General features: G+C 43.4%; 1 protein-coding gene across 3 annotated transcripts; it reads left to right on the top strand.

Annotated features, from left to right (window-relative positions):
- The first annotated feature begins 748 nt into the window (after positions 1-748).
- Positions 749-23275, top strand: LOC113018818 (thialysine N-epsilon-acetyltransferase-like). Of its 3 annotated transcripts, XM_080298398.1 has the most exons (7): positions 13118-13153; positions 14695-14746; positions 15470-18348; positions 20600-20683; positions 22392-22493; positions 22585-22625; positions 22784-23275. In XM_080298398.1, the coding sequence occupies exons 3-7, from the start codon at positions 18294-18296 to the stop codon at positions 22949-22951; spliced, it is 450 nt and encodes a 149-aa protein (XP_080154524.1). In that variant the 5' UTR covers positions 13118-13153; positions 14695-14746; positions 15470-18293; the 3' UTR covers positions 22952-23275. The 3 variants fall into 3 exon arrangements, with proteins under 3 accessions (XP_026017998.2, XP_026017997.1, XP_080154524.1); XM_026162213.2 differs by lacking the exons at positions 13118-13153; positions 15470-18348 and adding an exon at positions 749-820; XM_026162212.2 differs by lacking the exon at positions 15470-18348 and having other exon boundaries at positions 12900-13153.
- Positions 23276-23565: the final 290 nt, after the last annotated feature.

The raw sequence follows: 23565 nt of genomic DNA, 5'->3' as shown, positions 1-23565 counted from the left end.
CCACACAGTATTAAATCAGTGGTTTGTAGAACCACCTTTACCAGCAATAACTTTAAGTAAGTTTACTCTATGACTCTATTGCGCCCACTCTTCTTTACGACGGTGCTTCAGTTCATTGTGGTTTGCGGACATAAGTGCCTTGAGGCACTTGTTGTGATTTGGCGCTATATGAATAAAATTGAATTGAATTGACATTGTTTATGCACAGCACTTAAGTAAGATTGAGGTCTTTACTTTGCCTGGGCCATTGCAACACAACACGCTTTTCAAGCTACTCTGCTATAAACTCACTAATTGCAAATTGTGGAACCAGGACTGAGAATAAAATCATGAAAAGAAAATGAGCAAACAACAAAACACACACACACACACAAAATAACATTAACTCATATGGTTTCAAAATGATGTTTTCAAAAGGAAGTTTTTCATATGTATTTATTATTTTTAGCTACACACCCCAAAATTCAGTATTTAACGAATAAGGCCATTTTAGGAAAAGTCAGAAAATGTGAAACGATGGGATTTTGTTTAAACGGAGTTGCAGAATGTTTGGATTGCCAAGTGGGTCAAAATCACTTGGTGTTCTTTCATGATTAACAATGGAGAACAAAAACATTCAGTAAGAGCAAACTAAAGTATCCAATATTTGGATTAATCCGCCCACCCACAATGTCCAACCAAGATAAAGAGCTCACCTACTTCTTAAGTAGTCCGTCCTCTAACAGACTGGAGCAAAACCTCATTGCATCCACTTGACATGGACTTCTCCATCCACACGGCAAACCTGGATGACTGCAAGGACATCATGCGGATGATCATGGTGAGCTGACACATCCTCACACATGCAGTCCAGCTGTGTGTGTGATCAGAGGTGGGTAGTGATGAGTTAGCTACACTCAAGTAAGTTTTGGAAAAAAAAAAACTTTTAAAAGTACTTTTATTGCACCATACTTTTTACTTGAGTACATTTGTGAAGAAGAAACATTACTTTTACTCCACTATATTTGGCAATATTTGACTCATTACTTTTCTTTTACACATTAGATCAGTCTTTTCCAAACTGTGGTACGCGGGCTCTCTCTGGTAGTACGTGGGTGTAAACATACACGGCAGACCCAGTGGCATTTTGATGCTTTTTATTAAAGCTTTGATGGTTGCTGTCCACAATACTCACAGAGCTGCAGCTCTCCCGCTGCCCGCTCAACATAACACCAACAACCCAACCACAGGACCCAGTACAATATTTAATTCGGCGGGGCGTGATTGCGGATGCCGTGCAGGTGCGTCCGCCTCCTCTGCACGGCACCGCAGGCCACGCCCCGCCACAGTGGGGAATCTACAAATTTTTTTGAGATTAAATAATATACCATTGTGGAGGTTGTTAAAATCTCCCAATTCTTTTGATCTTTGGGCTGAAGGAAGGACAATACTCGGTGTATAAATGCTCAATCAACAATTATTTTATTCCATACAATTCAACACTTTATGAGCATACACCATCCGGATGGGGAGACATGCATGAAGAGGGTCACAGCAAATCTCAAAATGGTGGAGGGTTACTCAAACTCTTATAGCCTCTGGTGGCCCCCACCTAGTCGTAAAAACCTAAACATCCACATTCTTTCTCTCTTACAGCGCCTAAGTGACGGCCTTGGCTCCCTGTTTTATCTTCTCCTTATGAGATGGGGCAGAAAACCTCTCCGGTATGCTCTGTTCTCTTCTAATCAGACAAATAAGGCCATAACTCTCTGTATTTCTTATAACTCAGCAGTATAATGCATCATAAAACAATATCATTCAACAATAAATCAGCAGTCTAATGTAATACAAATCAGTTTAATAAATCTAATAGTTATCACCTCTTCAGGAGAATAATGCAAACTAAAACTACATAATAGTCTCACAATCTTTAATTAGGGGTGTAACGTGGCATAAGATAATATAATAATCTCACAAGGTATACAACGACAACACGTGAGTTCCTGAGGCTCTTCTGGGAGCCAGAGTCAACCAGAAAACGTCTCCCCGAGCGTGAGTCCTCTATGAAGAGCAGCCTTTCCTTATTGCCAGCGGTCACGGATAGGGTTGCCAACCGTCCCTTTAAAAACGGAATCGTCCCGTATTGAGCTAATAAGGGACGCACTTTGTCCCGTAATACAGTGAGAATCAAAAGTAGTCTATAAATGTTAATGGAATTAACGCTTTGTTTGAAAACATAATTCCCAGCCCCTCTCCTGCTTTGTGACCAATGAACTGACAGCACACTTATGACAATTCGAGTATGACAATTCAGATTTGTTTCCAACAGGGAAACAAATGCCGACACTGCGGTGCAAGTCTCAGACGACAGTACACCTAAAGCTGGGCAGACACTGCGATTTTTTTCAGTCACACTATTCAGCTCCTGCTCAAACTGCACGATTGACTCGCAGGGGTTAGAAATTGGTAGGTCACGATGCAGGGTCTCACACTATACTGCCCGATGCTCTGATGCGACCTGAGTGCTCACACTGTGCCTCCTTAAAATGAAGGTTATAACAGAAATTCTGTCACTCGCTCGCTCTCTCTCCCTCTCTGTCTTTCACTCACACAGACACACCACCACCATCAACTTTGCTAAATTGCTAATGAAAAACACTGGTCAGGCAGCTGTTGTAGCGGTAGACTACTGTTCCCATAAGGCTGTGTGTGGGGGGAGCTTCCGGGTTACGAGTAAAGTTGGAAAACATCACCCGAACACGCTGCGTCCAGTGTCATCATTTATACGTGGCGTCAGAAGTGCGAACGGCGGTCTCCACAGTTTTTTTTTTTTCTTCTTTTTCGAGTACAGTACTGTGCAGTTAACTGCGACAGAAGTTTTCGCATCGGTAACCCGAACAAGACCGGCATGCAGGTGAAGCGTGGCCGAGGCTGTGACCGGCGCTAGCAACAGGGCGCGCGTGCGCGCGCGCGCGGTCGAGCACGAGCTTCACATGTCGGAAGGAGGAGACGAGGTCGGCGCACCGGAAAGCTTGGATTCTGAACGCGAGGAAGCCAGGGATCCACACGTCACGATGGCGACCACGGTACAAATAACACCCCCAGAAACATTTGACTTTTCTCATCCTGCCGAATGGCCAAAGTGGATCAGAAGGTTCGAAAGATTTCGCATTGCAACTGCTCTTGATAACAAATCAGACGAGTATCAAGTTAATGCACTCCTGTACGCTATGGGAGACGCTGCTGATGATGTTTTGGCAGTTTTACCACTGTGCGATGCAGATAAAAAGAAATATGCAACTGTCAAAGAGGCATTTGACAAACATTACGTAGGAAAACATAACGTAATTTTTGAAAGAGCACAGTTTAACTCCAGACGGCAACAGGAAGGGGAAAGTACAGAGTCGTTCATCACTGCTGTGCACAAACTTGCAGAAAATTGTGCATTTGGAGCACTCAAAGACGAACTCATAAGGGACAGAATTGTAGTTGGCATAAAAGACAAAAGACTGTCCGAGCTGCTGCAAATGGACTCAGAGTTGACTCTTGCTAAAGCCATTGAGAAAGTTAGGCAGAGCGAAACGGTAAAGAAACAACAATCAATACTTCACAGCAGCGCGGAAGTGGAGAAAACACTGAACATGGACACAATACGGACAAATACAACACGCGGGAAAACGCAGACGTGGCAAAAGAAAGAACAAAAGCCAATCAAGCAAAGCGGAAAGGAATGTGGCCGCTGTGGTCGCAAGAACAAACACTCATGGAAAGAATGTCCAGCCAAAGAGGTACAGTGTCAAAAATGTCAGAAAAAAGGGCACTTTGCTGCGGTCTGTCACAGTAGTGAAGCTACAGCGCTACGCAAAGTGACAGAAAATCAGAAAGATGCAGACAGCGAGGATTGTGTGTTCTTGGGTGAAGTAGAGACTGGGAGGTCACAGCCCTGGGTGCAAAAGGTCAAGTTAAATGAGGAAAATGTATATTTTAAACTTGACACAGGGGCGGATGTTACATCTATTCCAGAGGGTTTGTAAAGTCCAGACAGGGATGGTAAGCTGCAGAGACCCAGAAAGAAGTTACTAGGGCCGGGCAGTAACCCACTCAATGTTAAAGGCTGCTTCGAGGCACAGCTAGCAGTGAAAGGGCGCAATGTTTCTCAAGACGTCTACCTTGTGTCAGGTCTAGTACAGCCACTGCTAAGCAGGCCAGCGTGTGAGGCTCTGGGTCTTGTGTACAGAGTAAGCACAGTAACGGAATCGGTGACAAATTTCAGGGCAGCATACCCAGACGTTTTTAAAGGTTTAGGCGTGCTGAGGGAGCCTTATCACATTGAGATAGAGCAAGGAGCTGTACCAATAGCCTTATCTGCCCCACGACGTGTTCCTCTTCCCCTCAGAGATGCAGTGAGAAATGAGCTGCACAGAATGGAAGAAATGGGTGTTGTCTCCAAAGTCACTGAGCCTACAGAGTGGTGTTCTGGCATGGTAGTGGTCCCCAGACCAGCAGGAAAGCCCCCCAGAATATGTGTGGACCTCACACCCCTGAACACAGTAGTCAAAAGAGAAAGACACATCCTCCCAGCAGTAGATCAAACACTAGCGATGATGAAAGATGCTAAAGTGTTCACAAAGCTCGACGCCCGGTCTGGATTCTGGCAAATTCCGCTCACGCCAGAGTCAAGGCCACTCACTACCTTCATCACGCCTTTTGGAAGGTTTCAGTTCAACCGCCTTCCTTTTGGCATTGCATCAGCGCCGGAACATTTCCAAAGGCGAATGTCACAGATGCTGGAAGATTTTGAAGGGGCAATTTGTCACGCCGATGATGTGCTTGTATATGGCAGAGACAGGCAGGAGCACGACCAGAGGTTGCACTGTGTGCGCCAAATGTTTCAGAAGGAGGGTCTCACTCTGAATGAGAAGTGTGAGTTTGCTAAAAGTCAAATAATCTTTGTGGGACACAAAGTGTCAGCAAAAGGCATTGAGGCTGATCCCAACAAGATAACAGCAATCCAGCAGCTGCCGCAGCCTCAGAGCGTGGAAGATGTGCGCCGTCTCATGGGCATGGCCAACTATCTTGCCAAGTTTATGCCACAACTAGCCACAATCACCACACCATTAAAGGAACTGCTAAAAGACAGAAACGAGTGGATATGGGCGGAGCCACAGGAAACAGCATTTAGGAGACTAAAAGGGATATTAAGCTCTCCAGAAGTGCTCGCTCAGTACTCCAACTCAGCAGATACACGAGTCGCTGCAGATGCTTCGTCATACGGTGTCGGGGCTGTTCTCACTCAGAAACAGTCTGACAACTCCTGGCGACTGGTCACATATATCTCAAGAGGTCTCACAGACACAGAGAAACGCTACGCGCAGATAGAAAAGGAGGCGCTCGCTGTAACGTGGGTGTGTGAACGACTGTCATCTTACCTCATGGGCCTACAGTTCACTCTAATCACAGATCACAAACCCCTGGTCCCTCTTCTGAGCACAAGAGGCCTGGACGACCTGCTTCCACGCATCCTGAGATTCCGCCTCAGGCTGCTGCGCTTTACTTTCACCATTGTCCATGTTCCAGGGAAAAACCTTGTCACTGCTGATGCTCTCTCACGAGCACCGCTGGCAGGGCCTCCTTCTGCTGGGGATCTTCAGCTGGAAAAAGAGGTGGAGGTTTTCGTGGACGGTGTAGTTTCCCATCTCCCAGCAACAGATAAAAGGCTGGAGGAGATTAAGTTGGCGCAGGAAATGGATGACCTGTGTAGAAAGGTGGTGTATCAATGTGGGACAGGCTGGCCAGAAAAAGGTAAACTAGATCCAGAGTTAAAGGGGTACTGGCAATACAGAATGGACTTCAATCTAGTCCATGGTCTTCTCATGAAAGGGGAGAGACTTGTGCTGCAGACAGGAAGATACTGCCAGCACCGGAAACGTGCTCGTCATCTCCGAGCATGAAGTAAGGAGAGCCTTCAAAAGAGTGAACACCAGGAAAGCAGCAGGACCAGACGGCATCCCAGGTCGTATCCTAAGAGACTGCGCATACCAGCTAGCTCCTGTGTTCACTGAGATATTCAACATCTCTTTATCTCAGTCGGTGATCCCCACATGCTTCAAAGAGTCCATCATTGTTCCTGTCCCGAAGAAACCCCACCCTGCTTCTCTCAATGACTATCGCCCTGTAGCCCTCACCTCAGTAGTGATGAAGTGCTTTGAACGCCTGGTCAGAGACTTCATCATTTCTTCACTACCAGACACACTGGACCCACTACAGTTCGCTTACCGTCCAAATCGTTCCACAGACGATGCCATCTCTCATCTCCTCCACACATCACTCACTCACTTGGACACTAGAAGGGGGAATTATGTTAAAATGCTCTTCATAGACTACAGCTCTGCATTTAACACCATAATTCCCTCCACACTCACCACCAAGCTGGAGCATCTGGGACTCAGCTCATCTATGTGTCAGTGGATCTCCAACTTCCTAACTGGCAGACCACAGGCAGTAAGGATGGGCGGACATGTCTCAGCCTCCACCACTCTCAGCACTGGAGCCCCCCAGGGGTGTGTTCTGAGCCCCCTGCTGTACTCTTTGTACACATATGACTGCGTGGCCACTACCAGCTCCACCACCATCATCAAGTTTGCTGACGACACCGTCGTGGTGGGCCTGATCTCTGATAACAACGAGACGGCCTACCTGAAGGAGATTAGGAATCTGGAGAACTGGTGCCAGAGGAACAACCTCCTTCTAAACGTCAGTAAGACAAAGGAGCTGATAGTGGACTTCAGCACTAAGCAGGAGAGGAACTACCAGACCCCCGTCATCAACGAGTGCCCAGTGGAGAGAGTGAACAGCTTCAAATACCTCGGAGTTCACATCACGCAGGACCTGTCATGGTCCTGTCACATCAACACCGTGGTGAAAAAGGCCCGACAGCGTCTCTACCACCTCAGACGCTTGAGAGACTTCCAACTGCCCTCCAAGGTGCTCAGGAACTTTTACTCGTGCACCATAGAGAGCATCCTGGCGGGAAACATCTTAACCTGGTTCGGGAACAGCACCATGCAGGACAGACGAGCTCTACAGAGGGTTGTGCGGTCAGCTGAGCGCACCATCCGCTCCGAGCTCCCTGACCTGCACTCAATCTACAGCAGGCGGTGCTGGACCAAGGCCAGGAAGATCGTGAAGGACCTCAGCCATCCCAACAACAGACTGTTCTCTCTGCTGAGGTCAGGAAAGCGATTCCGCTCCCTGAAGACCAACACAGAGAGACTGAGGAGGAGCTTCTTCCCGCAGGCGATACGGTCTCTCAATCACACCACCACACAGTACTGACCCACACATATGGTTCTTACACACACACTGGACTTTCTGGACTTTGGTTTTGCACAACACTGGTCACTATATTCTTCATTTCCGGTTAATACTTGTACAGCTGCTGTTATTGTGTATATATTTATTTATATTTAGATTTCTTCATACATTCTTATATAGTTCTATATTGTGTATTTTGTTGTACAGTTATTTTATTTTCAACTTTAATTTATATATTTTATCTTATTCTTCCCAGTTAAATTTACCCTTCATTCTAATTTGTGTTGTACAGTTATTTCATTTTAACCTTAATTTATATTTTATTCCTTCTTAGTTAAATTTACCCTTTTTAATTTCTCATATTTATTTCCTATCTTATTCATAGCCTTTTCCTTTTTTGTTTTCTTTAGGTCACGAGCAGTTGTCCAAGCATTTCACTACATATCGTACTGTGTATGACTGTGTACGTGACAAATAAAAATTTGAATTTGAATTTGAATTTGAATTTGATACCACCTCAAATGAGAGCGGAGGTTTTGTCACGTTTGCATGAAGGCCACCAGGGCGTTTCAAAATGCAGGGCCAGAGCAAAAGAGTCTGTGTGGTGGCCGGGCATCTCAACCCAAATACGTCAAATGGTAGACAGGTGCGAAACATGTCAAAAACATAGGTTACAGTGCCGTGAACCAATGCTGGCAACTCCTGTTCCCGACCGCCCATGGCAAAAAGTCGGCATGGATCTGTTCGAGTGGTCAAAGAAACACTTCCTGCTGATTATTCATTTTTTCTCAAGGTACATTGAGATAGCTGAACTGAGACACACAACTGCAGAGGTCACTATTAATGCTGTAAAAGAAGCCTTTGCAAGACATGGTGTTGCCAAGACTGTGGTATCGGATAACGGGCCGCAATTTTCATCAGAACAGTTCAAGCACTTTGCCAAAGAGTACCAGTTCACACATGAAACGAGCAGCCCCAGGTACCCCCAAGCCAACGGGGAGGCAGAACGCGCTGTTCGTACCATTAAAGACTTGTGGAAAAAGGACTGTGACTACACCAGAGCACTGCTAGCGTACAGGGCCACCCCACTGGAACATGGGCTCTCGCCGGCGCAGTTGCTTATGGGGAGACATCTGTGGACCACGCTGCCACAAGCTGTGGCAAAGCTGGTGCCAAAGTGGCCTGACCTACAGGTTTTTCGCAAAAAAGATGAGGAGGGGAGGCGTGAGCAGGCAAAACACTACAACCGCAGACATAGAGTCAGACCGCTTCCGGAACTATCGTCAGGACAGAAAGTGTGGATTACCACTGAAGGAACTACCGGAGCAGTAGTTGGACCTGCCAGTGCTCCCAGATCCTATGTGGTAGAAACAGACAGGGGTTTTCTGAGGAGAAATAGGAGCCACCTCAGACCAACAGGAACTATGTGGGGCGACTGTGGCTCAGGGGGTTGAGAAGCGTATCTGTAACCGGAAGGTCGCCGGTTCGATTCCCGGGCTCTCTGCCCTGGTCGTTGTGTCCTTGGGCAAGACACTTTACCCTGCCGCCTACTGGTGTGGGCCAGAGGGGCCGATGGCACGATATGGCAGCCTCGCTTCTGTCAGTCTGCCGCAGGGCAGCTGTGGCTACAACCGTAGCTTGCCTCCACCAGTGTGTGAATGTGAGAGTGAATGAATAGTGGCATTGTAAAGTGCTTTGGGTGCCTTGAAAAGCGCTATATAAATCCAATCCATTATTATTATTACCAGATCTGGTCGAGTGGTGAGACCTCCTGAAAGACTGGATGTGTAATTCTCTGAAGTTATCCATTCATACCCTATTCAAAGCTGGGTTAAGCTGTCAGAGATGTTTACAATAATGTGTTTTGTTTAAATGTAAGTGAACAAATGAGGGATGTGTATAATTTTCACGTTTCATGATGTTCCCCATTTCTGTTCTAGTGAGCTGTTTGAGACGTTATGAAGTATGTCTTTAGCTAAAAGGAGGAGGTGTAGCAGTAGACTACTGTTCCCATAAGGCCGTGTGTGGGGGGAGCTTCCGGGTTACGAGTAAAGTTGGAAAACATCACCCGAACACGCTGCGTCCAGTGTCATCATTTATACGGCTGTGATTGAGCAGCAGTGTAAATCCAACTATTTTCACGGTTGTTGTGGTCGTGATAATTTTGTGATGCCACATCGAAAAGGCTCGGATGAGCTTTCCAAAGTTCTACAAGTTGTGCCTCCATCGCTTGTGTCCAGATCACATGCTGCACTGCCATGCTGCTCCGTCTTTTTCACCGACGTTTACGTGTTTGCGCTTGAGCAGTGTGAGCGCTTCTCGTTACCCCACATATACTAAAATACTCATATACTCATATACTCAAAAATCGTCTCAAAATAGGCCAAAAATAACACAGTGTAAGCCCAGCATTAGAGCAGCAATGTTTGTTCACCTCAGAGAAAGAGGGAAAAAAAAGGCTGCAAAAGTACAGGGAGGAATGGGAAAAGGGCTCTCTGCACCGGGGCTGTGATCGACCGTGGCTGCTGGGGCTCTGTGGGTCCTCTCAGCCTGGCTGGGGGGCTTCTTTGCCTCCCTCCTGCTGTGTGCCCAGCCTGGAGGCTGCGGTCTGTGACCGTCTCCCGGTGCAGACGGCTCCCCGTGATAGTGTTTCCTCACCTGGCTCATGTTCAAGGTTCAAGGTTCAAGGTTCTTTATTTGTCACATGCATAGTTATACAAGTATAACACACAGTGAAATGTAGCCTGACACGCTCCTCGACATGTGCAAAAATTGGGGGGGGGGGGGGGGGGGGGGGGGGGGAAGAACATTACATATATATATATATATATATACATATAGTATATACACTGGGTGAATGTGCAGTAGTAGCAGCAAGCAGGTGAATTCTGTACATTAATATGAATAGACATCTGACTATTTTACAGGATAGACAATATAAACATATTTAAAATTAAAGGAATTGATTGTGCCTTGATTGTGCCTTGGTTTAGTGTCTGGAAGAGAGTCCTGTCTCAGTCAATTTGAGTCTCTTGAGTCTCTCTGTCCTTGCCCGGAAGATCCGGAACCTTCTACCAGATTGCAGAAGTTGCAACAGTTTGTTGCCAGGATGGGACGGGTCCTTCAGTATCTGCGCTGCTCTAGTCCGGCATCTCCTGGTGTAGGTGTCCTGAAGCGGGGGGAGAGCAATCCTGCAGCAGCGTTCTGCTGTACGGATCACTCTCTGGAGAGCTTTTTGGTCCTTCACACAGCTGTTTCCGAACCACGATGTCATGTTCTGTGTGAGGATGCTCTCCACAGCGCCTGTATAGAAAATCCTGAGGATCTTTGGAGAGACCCTGAACTTCCTCAGTTGTCGTAGGTGATACAGGCGCTGCCTAGCCTTTTTGGTCTGGACCTGAATGTGGGCAGCCCATGTCAGGTCTGAGGAGATGTGGACACCAAGATACTTGAAGGACTGCACCCTCTCCACTGGAGCTCCATTGATGATAATGGGCTTGTAGTCTCTGTGCTGACCCCTTCTGAAGTCCACCACCAGCTCCTTGGTCTTGCTGACGTTCAGCTGGAGGTGGTTGTCCTGGCACTACGATGCCAGATTCTTCACTTCATCCATGTAGGCCGCCTCATCGTTGTTGGAGATGGCACCCAACACCATGTGTGCCCAGCCCAATTTTACTCTTTAAGTGTGTGTGTGTGTGTGTGTGTGTGTGTGTGTGCGCGTGAGGGGGGGGGGGGGGGGGGGGTGTATGTAACCATGATCGTTCATGTTAATGAGAGTGTGGGGAGTGAGTTGGAGGGCGGGGTGGGGTGGGCTGCTTTTAACCATGTAAAGCACTTTGTGCTACATCTTTGTATGAAAATTGCTTTATAAATAAAGATTGATTGATGTTCATCCTCTTCATCCTGTTCATCCTCTCACTAAAAAGAGCTGGATCTTCGGCTCCCAACCGGCTCTTCAGGTTGTTTTGTTGCTTTAATTAATTTATTATCAACAACAATATAAAATGATGCACAAAATGAATTACCGTAATTGTCGGGCTATAAGCCGCTACTTTTTGCACAAGCTTTGAACCCTGCGGCTTTTAGTCAGGTGCGGCTTTTCTCTGGATTGTCCATGATTTTTGTCATATCGTAAGACGATTTGTTTTGTTTGTTCCGCTGTTGTACGGCACTACGTTGCCTGGCGGAAGGGCATGTGATCAGACACACAGTTCAAGAGTGGTATGTTGGTCACGTGTCCATCCGCCAGGCAACATAGTGCCGTACAAGTAGCGCGAAAAACAAACTTCAAAGTAGCGCTACACGTTCAGCCGGAGGCGTGGATGACAAGCGGCAATAAACTTGCGAAAAGCAAGTTATGCTCAACTCCACCGGTGGAATCTGACAGCGTGGAAAAGTGTGAAAACATCCATGATCACCAACGGATTTCGAAGGGCTGGACTGCTGCATGATGGAGAGGAGGACACCGCCACGGCCCTTCTGAGGGTGTTCGACTCTGACACTGACAACGAAGGAGAGAAGCTGAGAGTGGATGACGAAGCCATCCTGAGCCTGTTCATTTCCGACACTGGAGAAGAGGACTTTGGTGGTTTTAGTGCGCAGGAAGATGGTGGTGAATGACTGACTTTTCTTCTTGTTAAAGCCGTGTCACTGCACTTGAGCCTAAAAGGTAGTCCGAATCTATTTTTCTGGTGTGCTGTAGGTTATTGTTATGTACTACATTTGTTACTCATTTATGAAGCACAGTACATGTTTTGTACTTGTAATTACCGCTACTTGTACATATACCAAAAAAGTTGTGCAAATATGTACCCATAACTTGTTTTTCAAAATATTAATAAAAGGGGTGTGTCTCCAAACAGCCATCTCTTTCCTCACAATTCCCTTTGTGCATATTCTCTTACATATGATAAGTCAACATTGAAACACCTGCGGCTTTTAGTCAGGTGCAGCTACTGTATGTACAAAACAGGATTTTCCCCTGATTTTAGCTTGTGCGGCTAATATTCAGGTGCGCTTTGTAGTCCGGGAAATACGGTACTAATGTAAAAAAAAATGTGGTTTTATTTATATATGTTTAATATATAAATGTGCTCTTATTTATTCACTCCACATAAATTTAAAAAATAAATTATAAAATACAAAAAACAACTATTTACAATTCAACTTTTAACTTTTTGACTATTTATATTTTCAGCTTTTTCCTTTTAAACAAATTTAAAGTGAAACAACACAAAACACTGCAAACCATAACACAATAAAATATACATTAAAATATGCAAAACAAAAAGAAGATCCACATTCTCTGTCATATAGGCCTGGGATGGTTTTGTGGGAGAGTTTTTTCCTGCTTGGAAATGCATACATAGGATTCACTGCATGAATAAACTTTCTGAATCCTTTATCATCTGCAACTGAAAATACTTGTGGATGATTACTATACCTTTCTAATGTGACGATGTTGTCTCTTGTTGTTGCCCCTGGCTCTCTCTCTATCTCCTGCTCTGTTCTTGTGCTACTGCCAGTGTAACTACCGCCCCTCCCCTTTCTGCTCGGCAAGCATAAAGCTGTGTCTGCGCCCCTCCCCCCTCTGCTCAGCACAAACACAAGGCTCACGTGCAGCATGAAGCGAAAAAAAAGTGAGAGAGAGAGTGTGAGAGAAAGGGGGAAAAAAGAAATACGGCTCCGACTCCCGTCGTTCATGTCAATGATCCGGCTCTCGTTTTCTTCGCGACTGACACATCACTAGCCAGCACAAACAGCGGCCTATTCGACAAAGATGACTTTTTTGGATCCATGGGGTCAGGAAAGCCAGAAGCAGGGGAGCTGGAGAGGTACCATTCATGTCCATTCACTGAAGGTTCGGATCTATTGCATGGCTTTCCTCACATCAAGAAGCTGTCAATCAAAGTCAATACAGCTGTTGCACACTTGGATTAAAATGAATTGAAACCAGTGTGGCTTTGTGAGTTCGCCTTTACTGCATCTTCAAATATATACATGGACATAGCACAACGTTACACACTTTTGCAGTCTCACACAACTCTTATAGGCGCACTGCCTTATGGGTAGTCTTTAAACTCAAATCACTAATATTTCTTACAGTGTAACAATGAAATAAACATAAACAAAAGATAGTGTGATCCACCAGTCTATATCTGCTGTGATTACAGCCCGGTACAGGTATAAATCCACAAAAGTGCCACGAGGTTTCCACACAAACTAATGAATTAGATCTAGCTGCTAATCGTTAGCATCACGGCTAATTCACATCGCTACCAATAATTTATACACTAATGGCACATAGTGGGGATTAACGGCCAACTTTCCCACATTCTCTGCAACCCCGTGGACTCATCTGTAGATACATTTTAAGTTATTTACCATCTTGTATCTGCTTACCTGCAAATATATACATGGACATAGCACAACGTTACACACCTTTGCAGTCGCACACAACTCTTATAGGCGCACTGCCTTATGGGTAGTGGCTGGGCTTATTTACTCCCGCTAGAGCTGCTCATTTTAGGGGATACTCCCTCTTGTGGTGTAATAGAGGAATAACTACGCTTCCTCCACTATGTCATTTTTGGAGACTGGGGCACACATTATTTTACCACAATCAAAGAAAATACAGATTTGAACAATCAGACCATTTAACTAACTATAATAATGTAACTAAAGATTATGGGGGGTGTCCTGTTTTGTCCACAATGTCTTTCTTGTCCTTACACAGCTCTTCCTGCATCTGGAGCCTGTGAAGGACTTTTTAGTCAGGCAGCACTCCTGTTCACTGCTAAACAGTTACAGCTTCACAGAAAGAAACATGAGAGCAAACTGCTGCTGAAGCTTAACCATCACTTCACTGAGTGGAGAAATGGCATATTTTTTCTAAATATGCAGAAAAAAAATGCACACCCATACAATTTATGGTAAAGTGAGCAACCTTGTATGTACATATGTTGAAGTTGCCTCGTTTAAATGTTTTCGCTGAGGCTGCTGTGCCATTTGGATCAAAAATGAATACAAAGTTTACAGCATATCTTGTCACTGGAAATGGTTTGCAATGTTCATATATTCCTATGATTTACTGTAGGTATTGGTTAAAAAAGCTTTATGTTGTGAAAAACTGAAATGTGGAAATTAGAATTGTTGTGCCTTATTTTGTTGATGTTTTTACATGTTTATCTATTTTTAAATGTTTGAGAGTATTAAAAACACAACGCTGCAGTTATTATTAGATTACTGAGATATTATTGGATGAACTGTGCTTGTCCTGCTTGTTAGTTTTATTGCAAACAGGCTAATAAACTCCCTGTAAATAATGTTTTTATTGTTGGCTGAGGAACAGTGAAGTCCTAATAAATGATGGAAGCTGATCCTATTTATGATTTTCTCCAGGAACTGGCAGAGTATGAGAACCTGGCAGAGCATGTGAAAGTGACCCAGAAAGGTAATGTATGTAGCGATGTCTCAAGTTTCTGTCTTGATTTTAAATATATTGTTTTATTTTAAAAAAAAAAACATGAAATCCAAGGTGATATCTCAATAGAGGTTCAGAGCTGAGTTATTGTAGTTTTTTTCTGTTATTTATTTAATGTTATTTTGACTATTGTTTTTTACTCAGTTTAGTTTACAGAGTTGATTTTCTTATTTCACTTTAGTTTTTATTGTTTGAAAAGGTTTAGTTTTAGTTGATTATTTATTAGTTTCAGTCTTAGTTTTAGTCTTTTTCTAACTGTATTGAGGACATATGTCAGAGGCCAGATTTAGGAAAATTATTACAGGTATGACAATAAAAACACAAACACAATATCACATCATTATGAAAGCAGTTAGCTCACAGTCTCGTAGACACCCAAAGTCTCAAGAAACACATCCGTCAAAGCAGACAAGTTCTAATAACGTTTTGGGTTTGTTTTTTTACCACATTTTTACCAATCAAACTCAGAAGTCTAGTTTTTATTTTAGTGAACTTTTTTTTTCACATCTCACGTTGTGTTTTATGTTTTTGTTAATTAACTATAAGAACATGGTTCAGAGTTTATTCTTGCCCTTCCAAAAATCTTTTGTAAAACACAGAAAGAAGATTTTTAATATCTTTATCTGCAGCTGTAAAATAAACTGTGAACCAAAAAAGATATTCAGCTGACATTTTGTTAAATGTGTATTTCAGCTGCTTCAGGAAAGGTAAGCTTTGCATGTCAATGGTCATTAAAAGAACAGTACTGAAAATCTTAATCCACCCCTCATTTCTTATTATTTTGCTGGGAAAATGGGAAATGGTTGCAGCAGTTTGTTGAATCATGCAAATACGTCATTTTTCATGTGCCTCAGTAAACAGTAGAAGGATCAACTGAAGAGCACAATTTCTGAAGGCAATGTCTTTCAGGTAATGCTGACTTTGTCACACTTCTCTTTTCTTCTGTTTTTTTTTTTTTTTTTTTTTTTTGCCTGTCCCGTTTGGCTCTTTTGCGATCAGAATTGTTGTCTAAAGGTAAAGAAAGATGCCCAACGGATTTACTTTACCAAATTGACCATCCCAGCCTTGCCATAATGGTCCATTTGATTCACCTTTTATTGTTTATTTTATTTTCACTTACTGAATATGGGACAGACTTGACTGGGGGAAAGAAGGGGAGAAAGAAAGAGGGAAAGAGAAATAGCTGAGAAGAGGGACGGGGGAGAAGGACAAAAACCAACAGAATGAGCAGAAAAAGAAAAAAAAGAAGAAAAAAAAAAGAAAAAAATGCATAATGTATTTTCTTCTGTTTTTAAAGACACCTTGCACAAAATGCTGAGATATGCCAATGTTTGAGGTAATAGCTCTTTAGAAGTCACCTTGTAAAAAGGTGCAAATAGTGCAAAAAGTTCTATTTTCTGTCTGCCAAATTGTGTTACCATTGGTGGGAGCAGCACTTGATGATGATGATGATGATGACAATGATTACAACAGGCTCATAAACTGGCTAAAGTTAGAATTTAAGATAGGTTTGTTGCTAAATTGTCATTCATTCTTAAGTTGCTGGTTCATCCTTTCAGTTACGGGTTTGATCCCTTAAGTTAGGCGCTGTCATGGTCTGGGTGAGCTGTCTGTGTTTTTCTACTACTTCCCTGTGTATTCACCTCTGGGCGGACCACTTGTCAGTCCACCTGCTCAGCTCACCTGATGGAGATTCAGGACAGTCAACAGTATAGTGCAGTATTTAAGAACAGCATCCACATCTCTTCTCTGCCAGTAGCAGGCAGCATTGCTTCATGCTCATTGTTTCTGTGTTGCATATACCTCAGGTTCCTTGTGCCTGTAGTCAACTCATGGGACTCTCACTCGAGTTACCTGCAGCTCCCATTTCCAGGACACTGGTCACCACCACACCAAGACTCTTTGTCACGGATTAACTCCTCACCACCTCCGTGTCCACCTACCTTCACCTCTTCTGGATATCTTGATTAACAAGGTCGGACCCATGCAAACTGGTCACTCTCAGCTCTCTCTGGAGGAGCGGGAACGACATTTTCGCACCCGCGAGTGTTTTTATGTGGTTCTCTCAATCACTACCTCGCGGTCTGCCCAATTGGGCCAAAAGGCTCCACTCACCAGTAATTCTGGGTGTTGTGGCGAATCCACTTAGCCAAAAAAATGGATCGGACATCAATTGGAGAAACGATAGTCTTTATATAAGGCTTCAAAAGGGGGAATGTACAACAAATAAACTGCTCGACATCAGAGCAACATATAATGGCTTCCCAAACTTTCTTTGCTAGCTAAAAAAACCCCAGAGTAACTTTCGTCTACCACAAAGGATTCTGGGAAACGCAGTTTCTAATGAAAATAACTGTTAAATGCTCCCTTTTAGCAGAAAATTAAATCTATAATTAACAGCCCTCACTAAACATGTGACTAACACTTAAATCACTTACAAAATAATCAGAATGCTGTTATCAAACAAAACTGCAATAAAGTTACAACATCGGGGATATGGGCGGGTGGATCTCTAACTCATTTCAAACACCATTTTCTAAAACCTGTGTCTCTCAGTGTGAACCAGACCACTAATTCCCTTCATGCCCTCATCAATTCTGGGGCCAAGCCAAATCTAACAGACACTACGCTGGCCAAGCAGTTGCATTTGCCCCTAATTCTGCTTAATCCCCCCCATACGTACCACGGCGCCGAAGAATCAAGTTTTTGCCCTTATCACCCTCCAAACCAAGCCTGTCTCCCTAGTCACGTCTGGCAACCACCGGGAGATGCTCGCATTCTTCACATTCATGTCCTCTGACAACCCACTAATTCTATTAATCCACATATTGACTGGTCTGGGCAAAACATCACTAGCTGGAATGTCTTCTGTCTTGCTAATTGTTTAGTTGCTAACTGTTTCACCTCAGCATTTCATATTTCAATGTCTTCTGGAAAACCGGTTGTACATTAAAGCAGATAAATGCTTTACGGCATCCTGGTTGAGATTTTTTTTCTCACACAGTACCCCAATTCACCTCACAAATCAAAAACGCTTTCTGCTTAGCTCTCTGGCCCATCCAATCTCAGCTCAGGCTACCACAGCCAGACCGAGAGACTCAACCTGGAGCTAGAGTCCACTCTCTGCTGCATCACAACACATAATCTGCCAAAATGGTCATCACACCTTCCATGGGTTGAGTATGTGCATGATTCCCTCATTTTATCTACAACTGGTTTCCCCTTTTGAAGCTTCTCTAGGCTGCCAGCCGAGGTGGAGCTTGCCATTCCTTCGGTCCAGCATCATATGCAATACTGTCACGTCTGAACACGAACGCAGGGGGCATTGCCCACCTGGAACCATCAGTCAAGTTACATTCAGAGCGTATTTCCAGGATGCTGGTTGCCACAACAAGACTCTTTGTTCTGCTTCTCTGTCACTGATAAACTTCTCGCAACCTGCCTGCCCACCTGCCTTTGTTTCTTCTGGATCTCTGTATTAACAAGGTCAACTCTCTCCACTCATTCACCTTCCAGGATGCTCACCCAGCCATTTCCCCTCCTACCAGAGCCATACTCACTCCACCTGCCAAGTAAGACACAAATCCAATCATTCCCACGATTATCAGTCTTTGCCTCCCTCACTCCCTTCCTAACCACACTTTCCATCTGTCCACACTTCCGCTACTTCAGATCCTCCCATTCCTTCCTTGTAACAATTTTTCACATTTACTGTATGTTCAGCAACAAAGCTAGGGAGAGAACCATTTTGCTGTTTCATGTGTTTGAACCTACACTTGGATCCACATCCACATACTGGCCTCTGAGCCCCCATGACAAGTGCCTTTTTTGTTTTTGCTTGAACGATTCAGTGTTGAAATAAAATCTAAAATTCCTCTGAAAATGCCCAGATATAACTCGACTGAAAATTTATGAAAAAACAGCGAATGTAAAAGATAAATTTTGACTGACCTTCAGAAAGCTTGGAGAACTATTGCTCAAGACCATTTAGAAAAGAAAAATTAAAGAAAATCTTGCTCCTTGGAAGTAAAATACTAAGGAACGAAGGGTGGCTCAACACTTTGGCACAGTACCATAAATAACACCCTTTGCCAAATGAAGTTCAATGACATCACATACCCAGAATTGCATATTAATTTTGTAGTAATGTGAACTTTGTAATATCTGGTTTGTAAGTCTGGTTTAAGCACGGCAGCACGGTGGTTAGCACTGTTGCTGCACAGCAAGAAGGTCCCGAGTTCAGTTCCACCATCAGGCCGGGGTCTTTCTGTGTGGAGTTTGCATGTTCTCCCTGTGTTTGTGTGGGTTCTCCCCGGGTACGCCGGCTTCCTCCCACAGTCAAAAAATATGCAGTTAGTGGGGATAGGTTAATTGGTCAATCTAAATTGTGAATCTGTGAGTGAATGTGAGTGTGAATGGTTGTCTGTGTCTCTATGTGTTAGCCCTGCGACAGACTGGCGACCTGTCCAGGGTGTACCCCGCCTCTCGCCCTATGACAGCTGGGATAGGCTCCAGCGCCCCCCGTGACCCTGGAACGGATAAGCGGAAGACTCCGAAGTCTGGTTAAAAACTCCACTGCTGTCTCCTATATCTCAACAGGTGCACTGTTGATAGGTTTGTAGCTTGAACCTATTCGCTGGAACGTTGAAGGCAATATAATTACACAGCAAAGCAAGACACGAGTAGGCAAAGTTCTTCATGTTTCTCGTGCACGGGAGAGAACCGGACAAACGCCATTCCTTCGCTTGACCCCAGTTGCTCTCGTTCGTTCTCCCGTAACACTGCTCTTTTATTGAGGTTACATGAATATGCATAGGTTCATTAACATATGACGTCTACATACAAACAAAGAGTATCGTGTGTGTGTGTGTGTGTGTGTGTGTGTGTGTGTGTATGTGGTGTGATTTGTGTGAGGTCAAGATGTGACCCTGTGAAGACTCCCCAAAGCTGGTGCCAGGCGTCTAGCAGATCTATCTAAACAAAAGGCTCTTATACTTAAAGAGATATACGTGTGTTTGCTATACCATATATCAACAAAGAGAAGATAGGACCTCTCTGATGTTCCTAGACTGTGGGTGTGCATTCTAGTGTGGAATACACACCAAGCCTTTACAGCCTGCTAAAGATCACAATCCTATCACTACACAATTGATTATACACCTCTAAGCATATATGGTTAAATATTTCTAAGCATAAATGACAATCAACAATACAAAACCTAACAACTGTATTGCCAAAGAATATTAGTTCACTCATCCAAATCATTCAGTTCAGGTGATCAAATCACTTCCATGGTCATGGGTGTATAAAATCAAGAACCTAGACTTCCAGACTGCTTCTACAAACATTTGTGAAAGAACGGGTCATTCTTAGGAGCTCAGTGCAGTATAGTTCCGTGATGGAATGCCACCTGTGCAACAAGTCCAGTCATGACATTTCAACATATTCCCATATTCCACTGTCAGCTGTTTTTGGTATTACAACAAAGTGACTGACTGGGCACCAGCATAAGAACTTGACTGACCTGCAAAGTCCTGAAGTCCTGACCTTAAACCAACAGAACAGCTTTGGGATGAATTAGAGCAGAAATTCTTTTCATACTTTCTCACACTTCCTCATTCCACCACTAAGTGTCTTTGCCCTCTTTATTCTGTCCAAAACACCAGTTTTGGTAGTACCCGTCAGAGCTACAACTGTAAAAGGTTCTCAATGTTAAATATAAATTAAATGTCCCCGTTTTGAAAATATTCTGTAATGTGTAACTTTAATGTCAGTAAAAAACATTAGATCTATTATGTTTAGTTGTCTGTAATTTCTTTTCAGACTTGGAGCAAGATGGCTTTTCCAAGAACCCGTTCTTTCATGGCATCATCGCTGAGGTGCCAGAGCAGCACAGAACAAAAGAAGGTGAGGAAGATCATCTTACACAGTTTTCACACACACTGTTTCAAGCTACTATCGAACAACTCTAACCCAGTTACTTACTGTTAAGTCAAATTGTTGAATGTGTCATTGTGTTTCTTAAATTTGTGAAGTCTTAGTTCAAGCAGTAGGATCAAAGCCATTCCTTTGATCCTGACCACCTCTCCAGCCACTCTGTGCTGGGGGAGGTTTTATTTCAGATACATCCTATCTGAAAGATCTGTTTCTTGTGTTGTACGCTTTGTGATATTATTCTGTTATTATATGTTACCTTATAGATGTAATCAAAATAGTTGAATTAGGATATTGTTGTAGATCATATTATACCCTTTAAAATAGAGTGTGTGATCGGTATGTAGTTTAGTTCTCATTATACTTTTGAGTTAACAGAACATATTCACATATTAGTTCATTAGATAAATGTGCATCACTCTGTATCCTTGATCTGCTGGGAATGTGTTACACTGTTTTCTTGACATGCTTAATTGTTGAATCATGAAGAGAAGGTTGTAAGCAGGAGACTCTGTGTCTAAAGACAGGGGAGATAGACAGACCACATTCCACACCCCCACCTTACAGAAAGCAGAGAAACAACTGCCGAGGTCATAACTTAGGCGCTGTAACAGAGAAAAAATGTGATGTTTTGGCTTTTACGACTAGCTGGGGGCCACTAGAGACTATAAAAAGCTGAGCAACCCGTCACCATTTTGAGACATGTGCCTGACCCTCTGGTAGCATCTCTCCCGTCCGGACGTTGTAATGCTCTTATTGTTGAATTGTATGCAAATAAATGATTGTTGATTGAGCATTTATACACCGAGTATTGTCCTTCCTTCAGCCCAAAGATTCAAAGAACTGCGTGATTTCAACAGCTTCCTGCTTTTATGGTCCTTTTGGTGAGCAGGAGGTCACACAAACGCAGGACAGCTGCTCTTTGAAGGATTTAGGATAGAGACAGGTGATGAGCATTATGCTCCACTGCCTGGTTCTGACCAAACCTTTCCCTTGTTAGCGAGATAAAGACCGGTTGAAGATGATCTGTTATGTCGTGTGTTCTTCATGAGGAATAAGTCTCTAAACTAACGGGGCATGTGGAAACACAGACCCAACACTTACACAAACTCGAAACTGATGGGTAATTGTTAAATAGAAGAAACTTTAAAATGAACCTATACTGTCTAAAATCTTAACAAACTCCTAAAACTACCTAGCCAGCACTGATCTAAAACGCTGCGGAGCAAGTATGTTTAGGATAAAACATCAGCATGTAAAAAATCTTGTCCCACTGAGAAATTCAGTTCTCTGTAAAATAGAATTTGTGGTTTTCAGTGCACTGACACTAAGTGTGCCTCTAAGTTTTAGAGGGAACATGAAGTCTTTGTCGCTCATCAGGGAAAGACAATACGAGAGATAGTAAACAGTCACCTTCTTGTGAGGTTACATTTATAAAGGCTGTTGCACATTAAGTTTGAGCAACAAGACAAATCCGATCATTTTTTTCACTGATATAAAGGAAATGTTACATAGTTATGTGTTTACAATAAAATATTATGTTATTAATAATCAGTGTTCTGAATATTCACCGACATTAACTCAATCGGAAGGAACAACAAAACAAATATAAAGATTTAAGAATACTGAAGCTGTTAACCGTAAACTGTAAGCTAGCTTACTGATATTTTTCTTCTTTCAGGACACAGGAAGGTCGGCTATACACTTTACTTCTATTCCTACAGCTCGTTTGTAGGCAGAGCCATTTATATGGAGGACTTGTACGTGATGCCTGAGTTCAGAGGTACAGTACAGCCTCTGAGAAGATGTCACATCATCTCTGTGCATCTGTATTTGCACGAAATCTCAAGTAATGCACATGATCTGTCTTTCAGGGAAGGGTGTTGGTAAAGCACTAATGAGCAAGGTGGCACAGGTGAGTAAAACGTGTGAACACTGTAGAAGATAAACCTTGAGGATTTTCCTATTTTCAATATTTGCACAAAAAAATGATGAACAGTGTCTCAGAGGTAGCATACAGATCTCAGCTCAGCAGTCATTCCTGTCTTCCTTCTTGGTTTTGCCCTCCTGTAGCTGGCTCTGGCTGCTGGTTGCCACCAGCTCAACTTCACCATCCTGAATTGGAACAAACCATCGATGGACTTTTACCTCGGCCAGGGCTGCTTCGATGCCACTGCTACCATAGGCTACCACTGCATGCGCTGCGAGGGGGAGGCGCTGAAGCAGCTGGCTCAGCTTTAAAACAACCCTCATGACTTTGTGACCTTTGCAGCCATGAAGTCAGCCCACGCATTGCAGGGATGGAGCACCACTCAGTGGCCTCTTTCCAAAACTTGACAACTTAAGCTGCTACCACTACATAGGTTGTCTAAAGGTCTGTGCTCATAGGCTGACAGTGCAGCACACCTTTTAAAATGAATATAGTTGAAATATGTTTATATCCACATAAATGGCATAAAATTGGTTTTCTAACTTAGTTGCACTTTTACTCTCAGGTAGTTGATGTTCCAGTCATGAGAAAATGATTTTTATAATAATGTGTATAACATCATAGAATAAAGCTGATTTTATACATTTCTCCTGAGTATGTTTTTGCAAATACTTTTTGACATCTAAAATTATTGATTGATTGAAAATGAAGATAACACTGTTTATATTGTTTTTTACCTTTATGCTTTGTGTGAACAACTAAGGTGTGTTGCTTATGAAATCCATGAAGTGCCACAGAGAAAATTACATTTTATTTATGTAATTAACACATTTTGAACTCTTAAAGAAATATAACAAAAGGAAAGACACCCAGCTGAACTAAAATGATCCATGTAGCAAACAAAAACTGTTGGGAGCCGCCACCC

This window comes from Astatotilapia calliptera, chromosome 3 (assembly GCF_964374335.1).
Source record: "Astatotilapia calliptera chromosome 3, fAstCal68.1, whole genome shotgun sequence".
In the NCBI taxonomy this organism is placed as follows: Eukaryota; Metazoa; Chordata; class Actinopteri; order Cichliformes; family Cichlidae; genus Astatotilapia; species Astatotilapia calliptera.
This window is presented reverse-complemented; position numbering and strand designations above follow the sequence as displayed.